A 20,970-nucleotide genomic window follows, 5' to 3' on the forward strand; every position below is an offset into this window, starting at 1 on the left:
TTATTTTTAGTGACTGTTCCCATTATGAGCTACAAGCTTTTAGTGACATCTACAGGCTTCAAGACTGTACTGCCTGTCAGAAGGAGTATGTTCAACACAGGGATCTGTAGTCAGTCACATTCAGGGCAACTTGTTTAGTGATGTTGAAGATGGGTCACCGCTCATCCAGGTTCCTGAGAACTGGGGAAGCTACTTGGATGAGTGGTGAAAAGTCTTCAACATCAGGAAACAAGTCCAAATGAATGTGACTGACTACTGCTAGCTATCATAATAAAAACTAAAGAGAATGGGGCTTTTAAGGTGTCACTCTAGGCATGAAAAACACATAATGCACATATGTCATTCAAAAATATTTTTTATATACATATAGATACAAAAAGAGCACTGTTGTTGTGCCAATCTGAAGGCCACAGTACAAGACTTTAGGATATATTAATGACATTATATGATGAACCTACGTATTTGTAAAAGATGTTTAAAATTGTTTACTATATTGTTGATGCATAGAATGTGGCTGTGTGGTCCAGGGAGGCTATGGTAATTTTAGATAATATTGTATCAAGGGATTTGCCGTGGATACAGTATTGTTGGAATTATAAATTGGCTCTTTTTTATCTATATGTATATAAAAAATATTTTTCAATGATATATTATCCCTCAGCACTGGGAGGGTCGCCCCTGGTAACGCACCTTGTCCCCGTGCCAATGGGGACAAGGGCCTCTTCCCCACAAGCCCTGGGGCGTTGCAGGGATGCGGGCCGGTCTGGCAGCGGCGAGCGTGAGGTGGGGAGGAGGTGCGTCGCGCAGCGTGTGTGGAGCCGTGAACAGGGCAAACCAATCGGAAGCCGATTCATCGAAGATTGAAAAAGTTGACAACTTTTTCAATAATCGATTATAATCGATTATGTCGATTAGTTGTTGCAGCCCTAATCCTAAGACTGCCTGTTTTCAGGCACAAGATGAAGGGCAACAGCTTGACTTTGGAGAATGCCTGCGCTCTCCCAAATAAAGATGATATGGAGGGCTATATCGCTAGATTGGAAGCCACCTACAAGGAGGAATTGAAAGATATAAAAACAGACATTTCCTATATAGGAGAGCGTGTAAATGGGCTGGAGGAAAATTTGGACATTTGTATCTCCAGATTGGAAATACAACAACAAGGTATAAATGCTCATTCAGAGTTGATGCAGGACATGATGTATAAAGTAGATGACATCGAAAATAGAAGTAAACGTAACAATATACGATTACAAGGCATTCCTGAGACGGTTGAGACACATGCCCTCTTCCAAACAGCAAAGGTCATACTGAATGACATTTGGGGGAAAACCCCAGAATCTGAATTAACTATTGATGGAATCTACAGAGTACCTGGTTATCTCAAAAGAGAATCTATAAGAACTAGAGATGTAATATGTCGTCTTCACTATTACACTGAGAAAGAAGCCATCCTAATAGCAGCTAGAACTAAGAAATCAATAACATATGATGGTTATACAGTAACTATCTTACCAGACCTCTCAAGACAAACATTGATGCTTAGAAGAGCCCTGAAGCCTTTATTAGAGATCTTACAGTAAAAAGAGATACGATATAGATGGGGGTTCCCTTTCCAGCTGATAGAAAACAAAAACGGAAGAACAGCAAGATTCAGAATGCCTGAGAATCTGACAGGATTTCTGGACACCCTAGATCTACCACAAATACAACTGACAGATTGGCCAATCGAATTAAATAAGATTGAACATTAACAAATGAAGGGGTGGACAGCAGTAAAGACTCGGGTGAACATATAAGCTGTGAAGGGAGAGGAAAATGGGAGAGCCTTGATATTTGTTAGAGTTTGTGGACCCCCGCCTCCCGCGGTTTCACCCCGCATCCCTCCACCTCCCCTTTTGATGCATCATTGGGGGTGAAGGGAGGGGGGGGGTTGCGTGGGAGGCGGGACACCATAAACAAAAATAAATATAAATACATTGATTAAAATAAAGTTTTTTTTAAGTTTAACCCCTTCATGACTGAGGCCTTTTTTTCATTTTATTAAGGTCTAAATAAATAATGGGGCAAAAGGCCTAGGCTTGTGGTGGGACGAGCATTTAGTGTTATTCTACTCGGCCACTACAGCCCTAATGTGGCTCTAATTGTATGGTTCATGTAAGTCGTTATTGTAAATGTATGAAGTGAGTATGAAGTGAGTAACGAGGATTAGAAAGGGAAAGTATGAAGTGGTTAGGATGTTGAGACTGAGTTGTTATTGGGTCTATCGGTTGAACAGGTCTAATACAAACTGTATTACGGGGAATATACAACTAAGTAATGATTAATTTAACATTGGCTACATACAATGTCAGGGGATTTAATGTACCAGAAAAACGCTCACACATTTTATATCATTTTCACAAAAAAAGAATGGATATGTTATGTTTTCAGGAAACCCATTTCAAGAAAGAGGCTATTCCTGATATACGGAATAAATACTACACGAAATGGTATCACATCACAGACCCAGAAAAAAAAGCAAGGGGGGTTTCAGTGGCAATTCATAAAAAGGCACAAATTAATGTAATGGATACAGTAATAGATGTAAAAGGGAGATATGTGCTTATGAAATTTTCTTATCTTAACCAATTGTTTTCACTGGTGAAAAATATGTATGCCCCGAATAAGGGGCAGCATAAGTTTTGCATGGGGGTACTGAGTAGATTTGAGCAATTTGGGATGGGAACAAAGTTGGTGATGGGAGACATGAATTACATTTTTGACACTAATTTAGATACCACGGGTAAACCTCTCCTTCCAGGAGAGGCTCTAAAAAGACTTAGAAGTAAAATGGATCACATGGGGTTGGTAGATGGTTGGCGTATATTATACCCCATGAAATGAGACTTTACATATTATTCCTCGGTACATAAGTCATATAGCCATATAAATCATATATGGATGCATCAGCGGATATTGGATTATCAACCAGAGATCGAGGTAGGCCCGATACTATGGTCAGACCATGCCCCAGTGTCTCTGACATTAGAAATAGACAATAGAAACAGAGATATAGGAACATGGAGACTAAATGATAACCTACTGAAAGACATAGCTTGCCAAGAAGAGGTGACACATACAATAAATAACTTTATAAAAGACCACCAAAACGGCATCACTTTAATCCCCATCCAGTGGGAGACCCTAAAATGTGTACTTAGAGGTATTTTAGTTAAAGGAGAACTATGAGATGAGTGATTTCCACTCACTTCATAGTTCTAGCCGACCTGTGACAATGAGACTGTCACGGGTCAGCTCAGTAGATCGGGAGGTGAGCGAACACATACCAGGTTCGCTCACCTCTCGATCCTGTCACGGCTCTCTGCCGTGACAGGGGGAGGGGCTGGATTCCCCTCTCCCCGCTCCGATCTGCCAGCGCTGACTGGCGGAACGGACGGGGGAGGGGGCGGGTACAGCTGGCTCTGCCTCTAGATAGGCAGAGCCAGCTGTCACTCACGCAGCTGGGCGGATCACGTCATCTACGTCAGGATCCGCTCCGGCTGCGGCGTCTCAGTATAGCTACACCTCGCCGTATACTGAGCTTAGGGTAACGGGAGGACGCTAGTTTGTGTCCTCCCGTTACCCTAAGGAGAACTATGGGGAAAAACACTGACCCCATAGTTCTCCTTTAAACACGGTTTCAGATTGAAGAAAGACAGGGCAAGAAAGCTGAAGGGACTCTTCCAGAAATATGAATTGGAGGCCATCAATAAGGTAAAAGTGACATCAAATTATGCCACTCAACTAAATGAGGTTAGAAGAGACATACGTAATGTCCTGGACCAGCCAACACTAATTCCCAGAGATAGAAATAAAAAACAATATTATGAAGAAGGAGATAAATGTGGAAAGTCATTGGTCCCTAATTAAAACATAACACGAATCAAAGATAGAACTGGGAAAATTCAATATTCTCTGTCCTCGATAGTAGAAACTAGGGATGCTCCGATACCACTTTTTTAAGACCAAGTACGAGTACCGATACCTTTGATCAAGTATTCGCAGATACCAATTACCGATGCTTTTTCTTAAAGGGACAGGTCACATTTTTTCTAAAGCAATACAAACTAATGCTTTAAGGTCACTTTCTTAATATTATGATTAATGAGATGACGAGGGAGCATGACGCCGGCTTCCCGGCCAATCAGAATGCCGGGCGCTGCGTCATTACACGGCGCCCGGCTTCCGGATTTGCTAGCTTCCTGACCAATTGGGAAGACGGGCAGCGCGTCATTGCACGCTACCCGGCTTCCTGATTGGCCGGGAAGTCGGCTCCATGCTCTCTCATCACAAGTGACGAGAGAGCATGGAGCCGTTTCCTGGCGTCCGAGGAAACCAGGCAGCGTGTAATGATGCGCTGCCCGGCTTCCTGATACAGGAAGTACTCGTGCTAGGTATCGGAGCATTTGGGCGAGTACGAGTACTCACCCAAATACTCGGTATCGGCACCGATACTAGTATCGGTATCGGTGCATCCCTAGTAGAAACCTTTGGAAAATGTTATGCTTCCCTATATTCAATACGAGGGAAATATGCAGATATGCCACCAGATAGTTATATAAGTAAAATAAGGGAGCACTTAAAAGGGGCAAATGCGCCAGGACTCGACATGGAGGATGGAGAAAAATTGAATTTGTCAATTTCAGAAAAAGAGATAAAAGAGGCAATTGCATCATTGAAGGTCAACAAAGCCCCAGGGCCCGATGAATACACGGCCCGCTTCTATAAACAATTTGAGGAACAATTGAGACGCTTTTTCACAAAAGTATGTAACTTAGTCACCGAGGCTTGCCCCTTTCCCTCTCAGACACTGGAAGCGCACATATCTGTGCTCCCAAAGCCAGGGAAAGATCGAACAGAATGCGGACACTATGGCCCAATTTCCCTTCTGAATTTAGATTTGAAATTATATGCAAAGGTGCTGGCCTCTAGGCTAAAAAAGGTCATACCTAAAATTATACATATGGACCAAACAGGTTTTGTTAAAGGGCGGAAGGCCAGAGACAGTACAACCAAGGTGATTAATTTAATAGCACTCGCACAGAAGGAAAAAAAAACACTTTGTCTCCTGTCAGTCGATGCAGAAAAGGCATTCGACAGAGTAAACTGGCATTTCCTCAGAGAATCGCTTCTACATACGGGAATGGGGGAGTCTTTTGTATCTAAGGTGATGGCATTATATACAACTCCTTCAGCAAAGGTAAGGGTAAATGGGATCTTGTCAGGTCCCTTCCCCATATTAATTGGTACCCGTCAGGGCTGCCCTCTATCACCATTATTATATGTTGTTGTAATGGAACAATTAGCTGCTACAATTAGACAAAATCCCTCAATTGAGGGTATGATGCGCCCTACACAACAACATAAACTGGCTTTGTACGCGGATGACCTACTCTTAGTTATAACCTCACCAGTAGTATCAATACCTAATATACTTAAGGATTTGAAGAAATATGGGGACTTGAGTAATTTTCATATAAATGTATCGAAGTCAGAATTTCTGAACATTTCATTAACGGATAAAGCTCAATCCGGGATCAAGGAGAATTATACATTTAGATGGCAGCCTGACTATATTGTGTACCTGGGCATCAATATACCTAAAGATCTTAATACTCTTTACACCATTAATTTCAGAGATTGGGTAGATAAAATTTTCACCCATTTTTCTACATGGAACTGTCTATGCCTGTCATGGTTGGGCAGGGTAAATGTCCTGAAAATGGACATAGTGCCCAAAATCCTGTACAGGTTTCAGACAGTCCCTATATCACTACCAAACCTCTTTTTTCAAAAACTCAAAACGGCAGCTATGAAATTCGTATGGGCTAATGAAGCCCCACGGATTAGTGCAAAAGTATGAGACCAAATGAGACCAAAACACAGAGGAGGATTGGGTATCCTGGATTTTGCATTATATCATAAGGCCGTCTTAATATCAAGAATCCTTGACTGGATACATAACAGCCAAAATAAAGGGGAGTATAGAACACATTGGTCTACCCTGCCATTTTTGGTAAGACCAGTAATACAAGCATGGGATAGAACCATAGACAAATATAACCTATCCTCCAGACCCGGGTCACTGACTCCCATAACAGGAAATCCACAATTCTCACCGGGTATGCGGGTGAGTTCCCTCCTTGACCTTGAGAGTACTTCGCCTATACAGATATGGCAAGTCCTAGAGAAGGGAAAAGAAGAACTGAAAAAAGAGCTGAGACCAGAGAGGCAAACTAACAGAAAATCTTGGTTTGTGGCAACACAAATGTTAGACTATAAAAGACATCTCAGAATAGGTAATACCCTGATGAATAGGCCATTTACATCCTTTGAGAAATTATGTATACAGGAATAGGGAAAGTTACCCACTAATTGCGCTACTACCGTTGTTTCCTGGCCCCATAAAAAAGATAAAAAATTATATTTTAAGATTCATAATGGCTGCAGCCTGAGTAAGTGTATCACGATGCTGGAAATTTACGGAACCACCTTCATTGGAGAGTTGGGGGAACATAATGGATGAAATAAGATACATGGAAGAATTAAGTGCAAGGGATACAGATAGGAAAGATAAAGACATGGGAGAAGTGGGAAGTATATAGACAGGCAGAGGCCTCTAGGACATAGATAATCCCCATAGAGGCACATAAACGGTAGACTTAGTTATACACTGATAGACGTTAAAGCATTAGACCTGTTCGTATGTTAGTTTATAGAAAGTATGATGGTTACTGGAGGGTGTGAGAGGGAGGGGGGTTAGGAACAACACTTAGGGAGCTAGAGGGTTAAGGTGGGAGATAGTAGGTTACACAGGGGTATAACATATAATATATTCACAACAGGTAAATGGATTAATGGATATTTTTTGGAAAGACAATAATGATAAGAACACAAGTTTTAGGGGGGGAGGTGGGGGGAAAGGGAGTTTCACTGTCACATAGACAATTTAGTCTAGACTAATTCAGTCAAACACAAAATAGAGTGAGAAAGATACTAAGAAAGTTGGGAAGGGAAAGGGGGTATTTGGATAAGGTTGAGAAACCAACACTAAAATAGTTTTTGCACAATACACGCTGGGAATGTTCCCCCTCCCCTCTAAATAAAGGAAGGAATGGTAGGGATTGACTGGGAGAGAAGAATTGTGGTTAAGGTGATAAAAGTCATGGTGAAAGTAGTAGTAACCATATGTTTAGATAAGAATGAGGGAATGCTATTGAACGGATTATGTCAAACAAAGATATGTTATCCTCACTAGATACATAGTGAGAGTAAATCTATTTTATACCTGTAGTTATGAAATGTGTAAATGTGAATATTATTAATGTCAATGTATTAATGTGAAATAATAATAAAAACATATTAAATCAAAGAGTAGACACCACAAAGGGCCTGTTAGTATAGCTCCTGATTTGAAAGTCTTCCATGTGCCCTATTTGAAATTAACTTTCACCTTGCGTTGACTGTTCGATCTTGAATACAAGACCTACCCATCTGCTGGACATTTAAAGTTTCTTTCTGGTGAAAAGGGCACTCTTTTGGAGAGATAACTATAGATGAGGCTTAGTGCCACGGTGGGCAGAGTTTATGTCTTAAGTCGAGACCGCCACAGCAATATGAGAGTAATCTTAGATAGAAGTCTTTGGCTTTTCTGAGCAAGACAGTTACTGGCAGGCCCTCTGTGGTACTCTGTGGTACTTGTGATTAGGTAAGTTCCTTCTAAGCCAACCTTAAAACATTACCGTATAAAATAAGCAGTCAGTGTTGTGTTAACAATTAATTTGTAAACTCTAGTCATGTGAATTATATACCACAGCAGTAACACAAGAGCATAGCTATAGGGAAATGAAAAATATTCCCCCTAAGTAGTAAGCATATACAAAAATTATTTATCAAACAATCCATGTACACTTTAAATAAGGATAGCTAGAGCCATTGCCATTACCCATAACACTGCTACAAATACATAACACATATGTTGATACTAACAATTCTGTAGAAAAGAACTAATACATGTTAGAAGAAATATATCTCTTGTGTCTGTGCATGCCCCCTATTTATAAAGCATTTTCCCTGAAATAACTACCACACTTTCTAAATGTTTCAGTAAAGCCTAGCAATGTCCCATTTCAGGCAGAAACGCATGTTTTTAGCCCCTTAGACTTTAACAAGAGTGCCTGAAAATGCACAATGCGAGTGTTTGCGCATTTTTGAGCCCAACAGCCTATCTCCTTCCTGTACCAACTTCAGCACTATGAATGAAATGAAGGATTGTGCCCTGTCCATGGTGGATGTGGAGTCCTTGGCTGGTTCTGGCCCGCAGCCATATTTACGACCCCAAGGGCACCCAATATAAAAACTGGGACAGTGCTTTTTCCGGATAAGAACGGGGGGTAAAGGAAACAAGGCTGATAAATGGCAGGGATAGGAAAAGAAGTCTATGCTTTATGCTAGCATACTAATTCTCATTACAACTCCTATACACACAATTGTCTATTCTTGGAACACTCCCACCTGGCGAGTCCCAGCGAATGGTGTAGCAGGATTAAGGAAGACTTGTCCAACAGGTCATAAAAGCTCATCGGTGTCCTCTGTTCCACTCGTGCCTCTGAAGGTGGTAAAACCAGGCCAAGGAAGAATTTGTACTTCTGCTTTCAGCTGGCCCCACTGGCAGACGTGTCCTCATGAATACCCTAGGAGGTCATAGTGCATATTTCCCAGTGGCTTCAAGTAGAAAATCAGTCAGGGGCACTGTTAGCCATCATATGATCCCCTTTATTATATACATGTAGTCTGTTTGGTCCAAAGGCATATGTCAGTTTTATATCAAAATTGCATGGAGATCAATTTTACCAGCTCCAACAGAGGCCAAATTGGGCAAGTGTCTATGATGTGACAGGTGAATATCAAGGTATATGAACAAACAGAAAACCATTATTTTCCTGAATTTTATATGTACCATGAAGTAAAATGTACTGATTAAACTCAGAATGAACAGATTGCATGTTATCTGCCCCTAAAACAGGTCACTGCTTCTCTACCTGTGACTTCAGCTTCATTCTAGGACCCCATACTCTTCTACGTAATTGTGTTTTATTGTTTCATTGCATAGTCTCATGTACATATATAAATATAAACTATAAGAAAGACCAAAGACGATCTCCCCCTAGAAATAAATATCCATTTTTGTCTGGAGTGTAACTAAGCAACAAATGATCTGCTCATGCTGCTACTACAGAGCACTAGCTGGTGTATCGGCCTTAAACACTGTGACCTGCGTACAGTGCAGCATCGATTGCGGTTTTTGGGTCAGAGTTATAATCTACTAAAACATTTTTTCTTTCTGATGTCTTAACATATTTGGCGTTTTGAGTGATTTATGGACATTTGCGTTAATAATTGCTTTGGCCATTATATTCATTCCTCTGTTGACTCAAGGTGTGAATTTAAAGGAGTGGGTGACAGTGGTAAACACTGCCCCAGTCTTATGTAACACAGTTCAGCTTGTCAGTGATGCAGTAGCAGGTGATTTGTGCTGCTCCAAAGCTCTAGCACTACAAGTCTCAGCACCACATGCCTGACATGTAACATTTACATGTATTGTACTTGTATTGTATCCTGTTTTATCTTCAGATACAAAAATAGTTACAGTATTATAAAAGAATATAATAAATTAGAATATAGTGACTTCACAGATGTATTTTGCTTGTGTTTCCATCACTGCTGCATTTGTATGATGTATAGGGAGAACTAATGATCCCTGCTGAATCATGTAGTTGGATGCCATTTTGTATCAATGTCAGCCATATTAAGAAGACATCCATTGTATGCAATATATCTATGTAAGGATGAAATATAGCAGTAAACATGCTTACAAGTTATAAAAGGGGATTTCCAGAGACATTAGACCAGTGATGGCTAATGTTTCTGAGCCAGAGTGCCCAAACTGCAACACAAAAGCAATTTATTTATCTCAAAGTGCCAACACTGAAAATAAGTTTGGTATAGCGCTTTAGTTTGGGCACTGGGGTTGAAAAATACGTTCAGCATCACTGCCTTAAGCAAAAAAGGGAAACACACATATTCAAATATTTAACCATTTTATTTTTTCTTTATTTTTACCTTATTATATTTTACTTTATTGATTTTAATGTTTATTTTAACTTAACTTTATTGCTATCACACAAGGGATAACAAGCCCCTATGTGATAGCATTTGGAGGTGACAGGTTCTCTTTATTGAACCCGTCACTTCCAAATCAGGAGTTTGACCACAGCTTTGCTGTGACAGTTGAGACGGGAAGGCAGTGTTCACACGGAGCAGAGCGGAGAACAGACTTCTCTGCTCTGCTCCCCACTCTCTATACTGAAGTACCGGAAGAGCAGGGGAGCCCGAAAACCATGGCGGGAAGGGAGGCAGCCAGCGCGGTTAGAGGCGGCCAGCAGGGTGGGACACACACACACCTGCAGGCTGCATACAAGTGATCTCCGCAGCATCGCTGAGATCACTTGTACAACACACGCGGTGCCTTCACTGTGGTACATTTAGCCCTGCTTGCCCGATGCAGGACTAAATGTAGGGGGAAAAAAACTACCTGCCCGGAGCCCGGAACTGCCTGTCAGGCGATACGAATTTGACATCACTTCCTAGGCTAACATGCCACCAGAGCAGCCTCTGCGTGCCCCCTGTGGCATGTGTGCCATAGGTTCAAAACCGCAACATTAGATGATGCCTCACTTCTTGTCTCCCTGAAGGTTGTGAACTCATCTATACCCACCTACCAGCCTTATCTTGGAGAACCAATCTAGTGGTCATGAGCAACCATGGACTTACAGTATGTAATGCTATTTGATGAATGGACAGTTATAGGGTGATTAGTTACAATTAACCATAATGTTTGTACTTATTCACTAATCTTCATTTGAAACTGTATAAAAGCACTATACGATCAATTGAAGTGGGGAGTCTTTAAATTGTAAGTAGAGATTTGGAGTTACTCGCAGACGTTACAAATTACAAACCGATCATAAAAGACTAGAAAAAAGAAATAACATGCCGTATTTTATCAATATGTCTTTAATAAGTAAAGTTGCCATTGACACACAATAGTCAGATTTAAGCAAATCCAGCCATCAAAAATATCATATAGTTACATAGTAATTGAGGTTGAATAAAGACACAGGTACATCAAGTTCAACCTTTGTGTGTGTGTGTTTGTACGTGCTTGTGTGTATGAGTGCCTGTGTGGTCTTAGTTTTTAAGAGTACCTGTACTCTTGTATGTTGCAGTCGCTAAAGGCGGTGTCTAATTGATTTTTGAATTAATCAATACGCTCTGCTGATATTACTGCTTGTGGCAGAGTTCCAAAATGTAACCACTTTGACTGAAAAGAAGCTCCTACGCCCCTTGTGGTTAACCAATTTTAAGTGGTGGCCTCTAGTCTTTTTTTAGGGAGTTTATCGTAAAAAGTTTATTTCTGATGTTGCAATAAACTTTTACTGTAAACTCCCTAAAAAAGATAACTAAATATGGCTGGCTTGTGTATGTATATGACCAACACTGTCAAGCCTTTCTAGTAAGTTGCATGACTGGTATTCCAGACATGCTTAGGTCCTGTACACAGAGGTTTTCATGTAGAGCTCTGTACTCCTGAGTGCCTATGTATCCACCAGCCCCTAGTGTAGAGAAAGACAATAGGACTTCCTGTTGTATGCAAGTCGCACCAATCTCCAACACTTCTGCCAGTGCTAAACACAACATGGATGCCACATATATACACTTAAAGTGTGTTCAGGGCTGATAACTGAGTTGATTATAGAATTTGTTGTCATTCTGAAAGAGAGGATTGTATCTTGCTTTTCGGAATGCTGAGTATATGCAAGTCTCAGCAATGGGTCACTGAAGTTAAGAAAAACACCACTTTTGGAGGTACTGTGAACTTTATTCAGGTGTGCATGGTCTCTCCACCGATTAACAACTCTGATTTGTTACACTTATTAGATCATCAATGATTTTAAGTAGAGGTGCACCGAAATGCAGATTTCAAAACCGAAACAAAACCGAAATAAACAAAAAATGTCAGGCCGAAATCAAGAACGTTTTTTATTTTAACGTTTTCAATTTTTTTCAAATATTTTATTTTATTTATTTTTTATAAACTTTTACATTCTGTATATTTATTAATTTTGTATTAAATATTTTTATTTTTTACTTTACTTTTAGGGGCTTCGGGGAAATATTAGGGGTCTAAACAGACCCCTGATATTTCCCTTTTAGAATTGAAAAAGAGATTGAGAACACAGAGTCCTCAGCCCCTGTTATCAATGAACAGGAATCCTCTATGAGTGTTCCTGTTCATTCATAACATGAGGACATTGTGTGTTTACTATAACCACAATTATGAATGAACAGGAAGTGATGTAGATCACTCCCATTCATTCATAATTGAGGATGTAGTAACCATACTCTGTCCACAATTATTTACAAACACTCAGCGATCACTGAGTATTTGTACCTTGCTCTCCTTCCTGACAGCTGTCACAGGAGGCTGAGCGAGCGGTTCGGGAGGAGAGCTCAGCCTCATGTGTCAGCACTTCAAGCAGTCTCCGCCCACACACCACTCTGCCGATCTGTGACAGGAGGCTGGCCGCTGTCAGTTTCTCTCCTCCCCACTGGGGCACAGAGCAGCGCCCAGCGGGGAGGAGAGTATACACGGATGCACCGCTGTATCAGCCAGAAAAATTGCACTTTCGGCAGTATGCCAAAAGGGCAATTTTCGGCCGATATGTTTCGGCGGCCGATATATCGGTGCATCCCTAATTGTAAGTGAACATGTACATTGCTCATAGCAGGAAACATAACTGGTTCATATTATAGCAGGCAGTGTAAGCATGCTGTACTTTCCAGCACACCCTTGCAACCCACTCCAACATCAAAGCCTGCTCAAATAGTTGGTACTTCTGGGTATAGGGGAGCATAAGACACTCCACCTTAAATGCCACAGTGCAATGTCATGCTTGTGACAGCCAGTCCAAACCTACTGTACGTCAATACCACATGACTATACGCAGTTGCAAACCGACTGAGCCATCACAAGGATGTGGCGATACCAGTCCAAGCCTCACCTTGCACACATTTCCCAGCTCGCGGGACAACAATCTCAGCCCAGCGGACTGAGAGCGATCGTCACTAGGGTCGGTTTACTCCGCAGTTAACCCTCTATACACCAAACAGTGCCATGTGTTTTAAAGGAAACAGGCACAGTTTTCAGCAAATGCTGGGACAATTCAAAAACTTAAACAAAGCCTATGATACCACTGTCTTTTTTAGACATGAATATGACAGGTTCCCTATACAGTAGCACTCTTTATGGATATAAGGATACTTTAAGTTCTTATTTAGAGCATGTCCTCCACTGCAACTTCTCAAGTGGGCTGATGTTTGAAGAGTTTAATCCAATACAAACAACTCTGGCCATTACATAAGGCATCCATTTCTGCAAATCACTACACTGGGCCTTCCCTAATACGACGTTCTCCTACTATTTACAACAAATCTTCATCATGGGGTGGAGGCTTGGCAGACCACCATCAGAAAACAGATGATGAACAACGGGATGAGGGTACAATGTCATGCATAGGAAACAGATTGAATTTGTCAGGTTATAGAAGTATGCAGATCAAGAGTTCTGACCTTACTCTGAGATTATTATCTCAATTTATGTCCTTGGATAATCATTTAGAATTTATCTAGTTTACCTCTAGCCAAACATTCATACAGTTCTCTACACCAGAGCTAAAATAGGGACAGCAGAGGAGGGACTGGTTTGTTTTTAAAGGAGGAACAGTTTGGAGCCATGAAATGCTCAGTGCATTAAAATAATTTTGTCTATATAAAGTTCAGCAGGTGTGGTGACTTTAGATTCTTTCAAGATCCACTTGTCTAAAGGTGCCCATACACCTTACGATGGTCGTACGATAATCGTATGCGATCGACTTTTCGTGCGACCATCGTAAGGTGTATGGGTAGTGTGCAACCGCCAGTACTGTACAATCGTACGACTTTTGTCATTCCTGCATGTTCGGAAACTTCAGTCAATCGTATGATTTTCGCAACGTTGGCGGCGTTTCCGTACATCAAAAGTCGTACGATTAACACTGCTCATGCGCAAACGAAAATACGTGTGGTCGGTTACCGCAATTCGTACAGGTGTTTTTTTAAACTACCGCTGATTGAACGTTGCGATAATCGGGGCAGGATGGGGCCGGCGTACGACAATCGTACGACGGTTCGATCAGCGGACGAAAAGTTTTGTACGATGATCGTAAGGTGTATGGGCACCTTTAGGTCTGCATAGTGCACTGGCTGTAAATAGTGTCCAGTATGTAACGGCATGTTGATTACTTGAGCTCTGCCCTGGATAACTGAAGTGCTGAATCAGAAACCTGAATTCCTGATGGCAATTCTGGCATACCAAGCATCCGTGGTCACTGGAACTCATGTCTTTAAAACATTATGAGCACCTCACAAGCACCAGAAATTATAGCTCTACTGACAGTGATGAACAAACAAATCCAACTGAACCAGGCTTCTTAGTCATGCTACTTACCATTGTACTTTCACATGTGAACGGTTTCAGTAGTGTTGGACAAGCCTAACCATAATGTCTTCAGGTTTTTAAAACCATTTGATGTCAGATTTAGATCAGGTCAAGCTTTCTTTTTTATTTCTTCATGAAAGGCAATCTAAATGCATGGCGACTGCATTTCCAATACACAAAAAAAAACCACATGATAAAACAGTAAACACAGCACCTTTGAAGACTAGCCCTTAGATGCATTCCAAACCACTGCTAGATCCTCCCACATTTTACAGCAGGCTATCAGCATTGTGTGGTGGCTTGGCAGACCACCATCAGAAAACCTAGATGATAAACAACAGCATGAGGTTACAATGCAATACACTGAATGTGTCTGTTCTTAGAAATAATATAATTTCAGATAAATAAAACACACAGGGGCCGCAATTGTATTTATTAGGGATGCACCGATACTGTTTTTTCGGTATTGCGTACAAGTACAGATATTTATATTTCGGCACTCACCAATACCGAATACCGATACCAGCACATGCGGTAGCATGAAGCTGGCCTCCAGCGTGTCATTACCCATTGCCTGGCATTTTGATTGCCCAGGAAGCCGGCTCTGTGCTGTTTGGCCGGCTCCATCCTGGCCAATCAGCATGGAGCCAGTTTCCTGGCCAATCAGGAAGCTGGTAGGCAGGTCATTACCCACGGCCCGGCTTCCTGATTGGCTGGGAAGACGGCTCCATGCTGATTGGCTGGGACTCCCTCTGACCGGAAGTTCCGGTATCTGAGCATTTGTACAAGTACTTGCCCAAATACTCGGTATCGGCACCGATACTAGTATCAGTATTGGTACATCCTTAGTATTTATGTATCCCAAGGATCCATGGAGTGCATGAGAGGAGCTGACACAACAATTATGGCACCCAAACAAATTTAATTTTTGCATAACCTGACAACAGTTACCTGAATTGTGACTACGTGCTATAGGTTAATGTGCTTTGCACTTTCTAGAAGTGTAAAAATGTTGCCTGTGTGCACTGGCCTTCAAGGTATTGTCAGATGGTCACCGATTGCACTGTTTGGCTTACATTGAAATTGTAAACAAATTATGTTTAAGTTGTTAAAAATGATATCTGCTGGCATGAAGAGCATGTTGGTGGATCACATACCAAAAAAGCTGCACCCAGAGTATTAGAAGAGCATTCTTCGCACATGAGAAAATCCGTGCTACTATAATGTATATTTACGTAGCTAGCACTGTGGTTCAGACATACTGTAGAAAAGAATCCATTTTACCCCCATGAACAAAAACTACAACCCCCACCCACCCATAGCAGCTTTGTGAACTCCCATCAGCTGGTTGTTTCAACTTTCAGGTGCAATGTCAAACATGTTTTCCTGACATTCTGAGAATAAAAGAAATTCTGAATAAACAAGATTCTGGAACCTGTATCACTTAGGCTCCACATTAGCCCAATCAGAGAGCTTCTAGTGTTAAATGGACTGTGCTATGGAATGCAGCAATCAAATTGGCTCACTGTGCTACCCCTCATAATTATGCTAGCTCTATATAAAAATACATTAAAATTATTTATCGATATATAATTAATTGAAATGCCTCATAATATGTGTTCTGCTTTAAAATAATGGATCTTTGCAGTTAGGGAAAATGAGCTTCATCATCTAGATTGTAGCACTATCTGGTCACCTTTAGACTGATGTAATGTAAAATAAAACAATCCTGTGTGAGTCAGCTTTAATGGCCAGATGCCATGTGTTACTAGTTTACCAGGTAGCAGTGCAAAAAATACTGTATGTGCAATAAATGTTTATTCACAATAAATGTTTATTCACAGTAATAATAACATTATAGGGCAAACTTATAACCATGTCCAAGCTGCAATATTGCTGACTTAAGAAATTGCTATAAGCCACAGTTATCAAGTCCAGCAAGTCTTTGATAATACCACGTGTGTGTATTCAGACAAGGTACACTTATCAGTGCTTCTAATGAGGTCCGAATTCCACATTGGCAGATAGAACATCAAGAAAAGTAACTACAGATGTATTCTGCATAAACAAATAAGAGGAGATTCCCCATATGAAAAATAAACCAGAAATGTGATTGTGGTAGACCAGTCTAAGCGGTACTGATTGATAAAGCATGTCCAAATTCTTCAGCATTAATGAGTTAATTACTCACTAAGAGGTCTCCTGTACACAAAGTTTCAGCTTTAGTAAACAAGAACCAGTAAACTTTATGTTCTCATTTGTAGTTGTGCTCTTGAAACATGACAATACAGACATTTAGAGCAGGCAGCAAATCTTCATGTCATGAGTCAAACAGCAAAGGTGGCTGTGCAAGTTATACATACACACATTCTAATGTGGACCTTGCCTAATACCACATCTTTCATATTAGAGGTTTGATATCCAAGCTGATAATGGTCGGCCTGCAAACTTAAAGATGACTGGAGAAACAGAAAATGCCCATCTCATTTTTTTGTGTTGCTTTCAAAATCTGGTTATCACTTGTTCAACCACTAACCCTGTGAGTTTCAGGCCCACCAGGATAACAAAATCAACAATGGGCTTTCAACTAAGAGAACCGGGACTACGAGACTTTAAGGGCTTCTTCACACCATTTCGGGATCATTTTCAGACCAGAACAGTTTGTTCCCGGGCCAAAAAAGCATCTCAATGTATCCTTATGGTATTTCTGGGATCTGTTCATACTAGGGCAGTCCGTTCTGGTCCAGACAATAAAAAAATAAAAATACTGCTTGTCTCATGTTTTCTGGTCTGGAATGCACAGGAACACATGGAAACACATAAAAAATGTATACAAATGCGTGCAAACGCACTGAACTGCACCTGTAAGCTCATTTTAAGCTACTAAACAAATGCAGTGAATCACGGTAAGAACATGCAGATGTGGTCCGGACATGGTGTGAACATAGCCTCACGGTAAATGCCAAAAAGTCATGGTGCATTAGGAAAGCAACACAGCTTGTTTATTATAGTATTTAATAATATTAATCTTCATAAACATAAAGGAAAGCTGTCATAAGGGAAATATGGAAGGTGCAATTGCCGACCTTTCTTTCTGAAAATGTTAGTTGGTTGGCTGCTATGCTCAACCTCTGGCTTCAGTGTTTTTAATCACTGACCCTCACAATCCTGGACATTCTTCTATAGAGGTGGCACAGTCTACAAAATGTGACTTTGTCCTGTTCACACTTGACCGCCATCCACATTTAAATGTAATTGTTTTCAGGCGATTTTGTAGTTATTTTGTGCATTTTTCAGGCTTGAGCATTTTTCTTTTAGCAAATGAAAAGCTAGTTACATGGAAGAAATGGTTGCTAGGTGCAAAATGGCATGAAAAACACACATTACATGCTTTTTCTCAGGCACTTCCATTGAAGTGTATGTGGTCAAAATTCTGCCCAAAGAGATGCTTGTGTACGTTTTAAAGCTTCAACCTATAATCAACAGGCGACACAACACTCAGGTGTGACCAGGCACCATTGAAAAGAATGGGATTCTACATGTTGAGCATTGTTGCGATTCACGAAAAACATTACAACATGCTCAGATGTGTATAGGGGTTTTAAAGGAGAATTATAGATAGAGTGAAAAAAACATTCATCCCAATAATTAGCGTGGCACTGCAGGTGTCACACATCAGCTCTATTGATCGAGAACTGATCGATCAAAAACTACTGATCACTCAGTGCCTGATCTTCTCCCTCAGAAATTCCCCCCTCCCCTCTCTGTTCCTCCAGTGCTGACAGGAGGAATGGACAGCGGAGGGGCTGGGCACAGCTGGCTCTGCCTCTAGAGAGGCTGTCAAACAGGTGGATCCCAACAATACTGTCAGTATCTTTCCTGGTCGCAGTGCAGTTTGGGTCAGAGGAGGACATAGTAAATGACCCTCCTGCGACCCTAATAAGAACTTTGGCCAAAAAAGGTTGTAGTTCTCTTTTAAGTACTGCAGTAACCTATCTCTAAGCTACTGCAATACTTACGAACACGTGATAGGGCTTGATTTGCTAAAGCTATGCTCATACCTATAATGCCCCATGACTGAGCCTAATAAAAGTTAAAATGTCAACACTGTCAACCACCTGAACGAACAATACGCTTCACTTCTACAGAATCAGAGCTGTGGAACCAGACACTGTCACTTTTGGAGTGGATGCAGAAATGAACACATAATACAGACTTGTGTTAGGGATCAGTACAAAACATTTCCAGCAGCACACCAGTCATTAGAAGCAAAAAAACTCCCAAAATGGTCTTGTCTGAATGTCTTGCTGTCAGGGACTAATATGGAGGGAGGCCACACAGAGATGGAGGGGTGCTAGGAGGGTCATCAACATTATAGTAATAGGTGTAAAGAAAAGGTGGAAATAGCGCAATTCTTGTTAATCTTATGTAACCCTGCAGCAAATTATTTTTGCCATTATGTCCATAATGCCTTTTGGTGTTTACTAGCAGCCAAAAATACATTTTTAGAAAACTACATAATTCCTTTTGCAGTGTATTATACTGGTCAAAGGAGGGGGAAGCGCAGTAGGAGAAGGTGAAGCAGTATATAGGCAGAGGAGGAGTAGAAAAAAGGAGGAGTAAGAAAAGGCAGAAAAAGGAGAAGGAGGAGAAACCCCCCCCTCCCCAACAAAAGGAGGATGAGAAAAAGGACACCCCCACACAGTAAGGGTTAATTGGTTGTTAATGTCTAGGGGACCTGTGTAAAAGAACATTACTTACATGATCACTGCTCCCTCAGGCTCCAAGAGTGGTGCCTGCAGGCTCTTCCCTCCACTGCTTCAGTGGTCAGAGGCCCACTGATGTCATAACGTACCATGTAGGGCCTATAGCCCTTGGACAGTCCACAAGCCAGAGTGTAGGGGAGAGAGGTATGCATTGGTTTACCTTGGGGGGAGCAGAGATCAGGTAACAAAGACTATTTAAACACAGCTCCCCTAGACATAAATGAGCAGATACCCCCACACTGCAAGGGTAGGTTTTTTTTTTTAAATGTTTTTTTTTTAAATTTAAAACTAAGGATGCACTGATATATCGGCCGCCGGAACATATCAGCCGAAAATGGGACTTTTAGCATAATGCGAAAGTGCCAATTTCTTGCCGATACAGCGGTCATCTGTTCTTTCTATCCTCCCCGCTGCTCTGTGTCCCAGCGGGGAGGAAACTATCACAGGAGGCCGAGCGCTGAGGGAGGAGAACGCTGTGAGTAGCCGGCGTCTCTCCTCCCACACCGCACAGCCTCCTGTCACAGATCAGGAGAGCGGTGTGTGCAGCGAGACAGCCAGCGCTATCACAAGAGGCCAGCCGGCGGTGCAGGGGAGGAGTCACCTGTCAGATCGAGCTCTCCTCTGTGCTCCGCTCGCTCACCTTCCTGTGACAGCTGTCAGGCAGGAGAGTGAGTACAAACACTTAGTGATCAGTGATTGCTGAGTGTTTGTAAATAATCGAGGACATGGCATGTTTACTACTGTATATCCTCAATTATGAATGAATATGAGTGATCTACATCACCTCCTGTTCATTCATGATTGAGGATATAGTAATCATACTCTATCCTCGTGTTATCAATAAGAAGGAACACTCAGTATAGAGGATTACAGGGGCTGTAGAAAAAAAGATTGAAATATCAGGGGTATGATTAGATCTCTAATATTTCCCCGAAGCCCCTAAAAGTAAAAAATAAACATATTTAATAAAAAATTAATAAATAAAAATATTTTAAAAAATTAAAAAGTTTATAAAAAAATAAATAAAAATAAAAATATAAAAAAATGGAAAATGTTTTTAAAAAAAAAACATTTTAGGTCTGACATTTTTTAAAATTTCGGTTCAATTTCGGTTTTGAAATTTTCATTTCGGTGCACCTCTATTTAAAACCATTTTCCTGCAGTCTTCCAGCCGGTCTGGTGACAATACTGCAGCTTCCTTCTCTTCCTCCAGCAGATGTGCTGGAGTGCCGATCGGTCCTGGAATACTTGTGAGAATACAAAATTGTCAACCGCTCTAATCCATTTTCAACTAGCTATTTAAAATGAGGTGTACATGGACAGCCCTTTTAACAGAAAAAGCATAATATAAAAACATTTCCCAGCACACATTAAACCAGCTAGCCAGCAAAACCCACAGAAAACAACACATTTACAAGGTTTCAACCATTTGCATTAAAAACAGGTTTTTAGCTGCATACATTTCCAAACATATGGGGAAGTTACACCACTTCAAGGCTCCGTAACTTTATTTATCATTGGTATTTTTATAGCGCCGACAATTTACACAGTGCTTTACATACT

The 20,970-nt window shown here is 41.0% G+C and overlaps 1 protein-coding gene across 1 annotated transcript in view; it reads left to right on the top strand.

Moving 5' to 3' along the window:
- Nucleotides 1-959: 959 nt before the first annotated feature.
- VSIG10 (V-set and immunoglobulin domain containing 10) overlaps nt 960-20,970 on the top strand; it is a 57,398-nt gene continuing 37,387 nt past the window's right edge. Inside the window, exon 1 of the mRNA XM_018569094.1 lies at nt 960-1,230. Within this exon, the coding sequence (XP_018424596.1) occupies nt 960-1,230 (271 nt within the window). The remainder of the gene's footprint in view (nt 1,231-20,970) is intronic.

Source organism: Nanorana parkeri, unplaced genomic scaffold, assembly GCF_000935625.1.
Source record: "Nanorana parkeri isolate BGI_ZX_2015 unplaced genomic scaffold, ASM93562v1 scaffold1286, whole genome shotgun sequence".
NCBI classification, from domain to species: Eukaryota; Metazoa; Chordata; class Amphibia; order Anura; family Dicroglossidae; genus Nanorana; species Nanorana parkeri.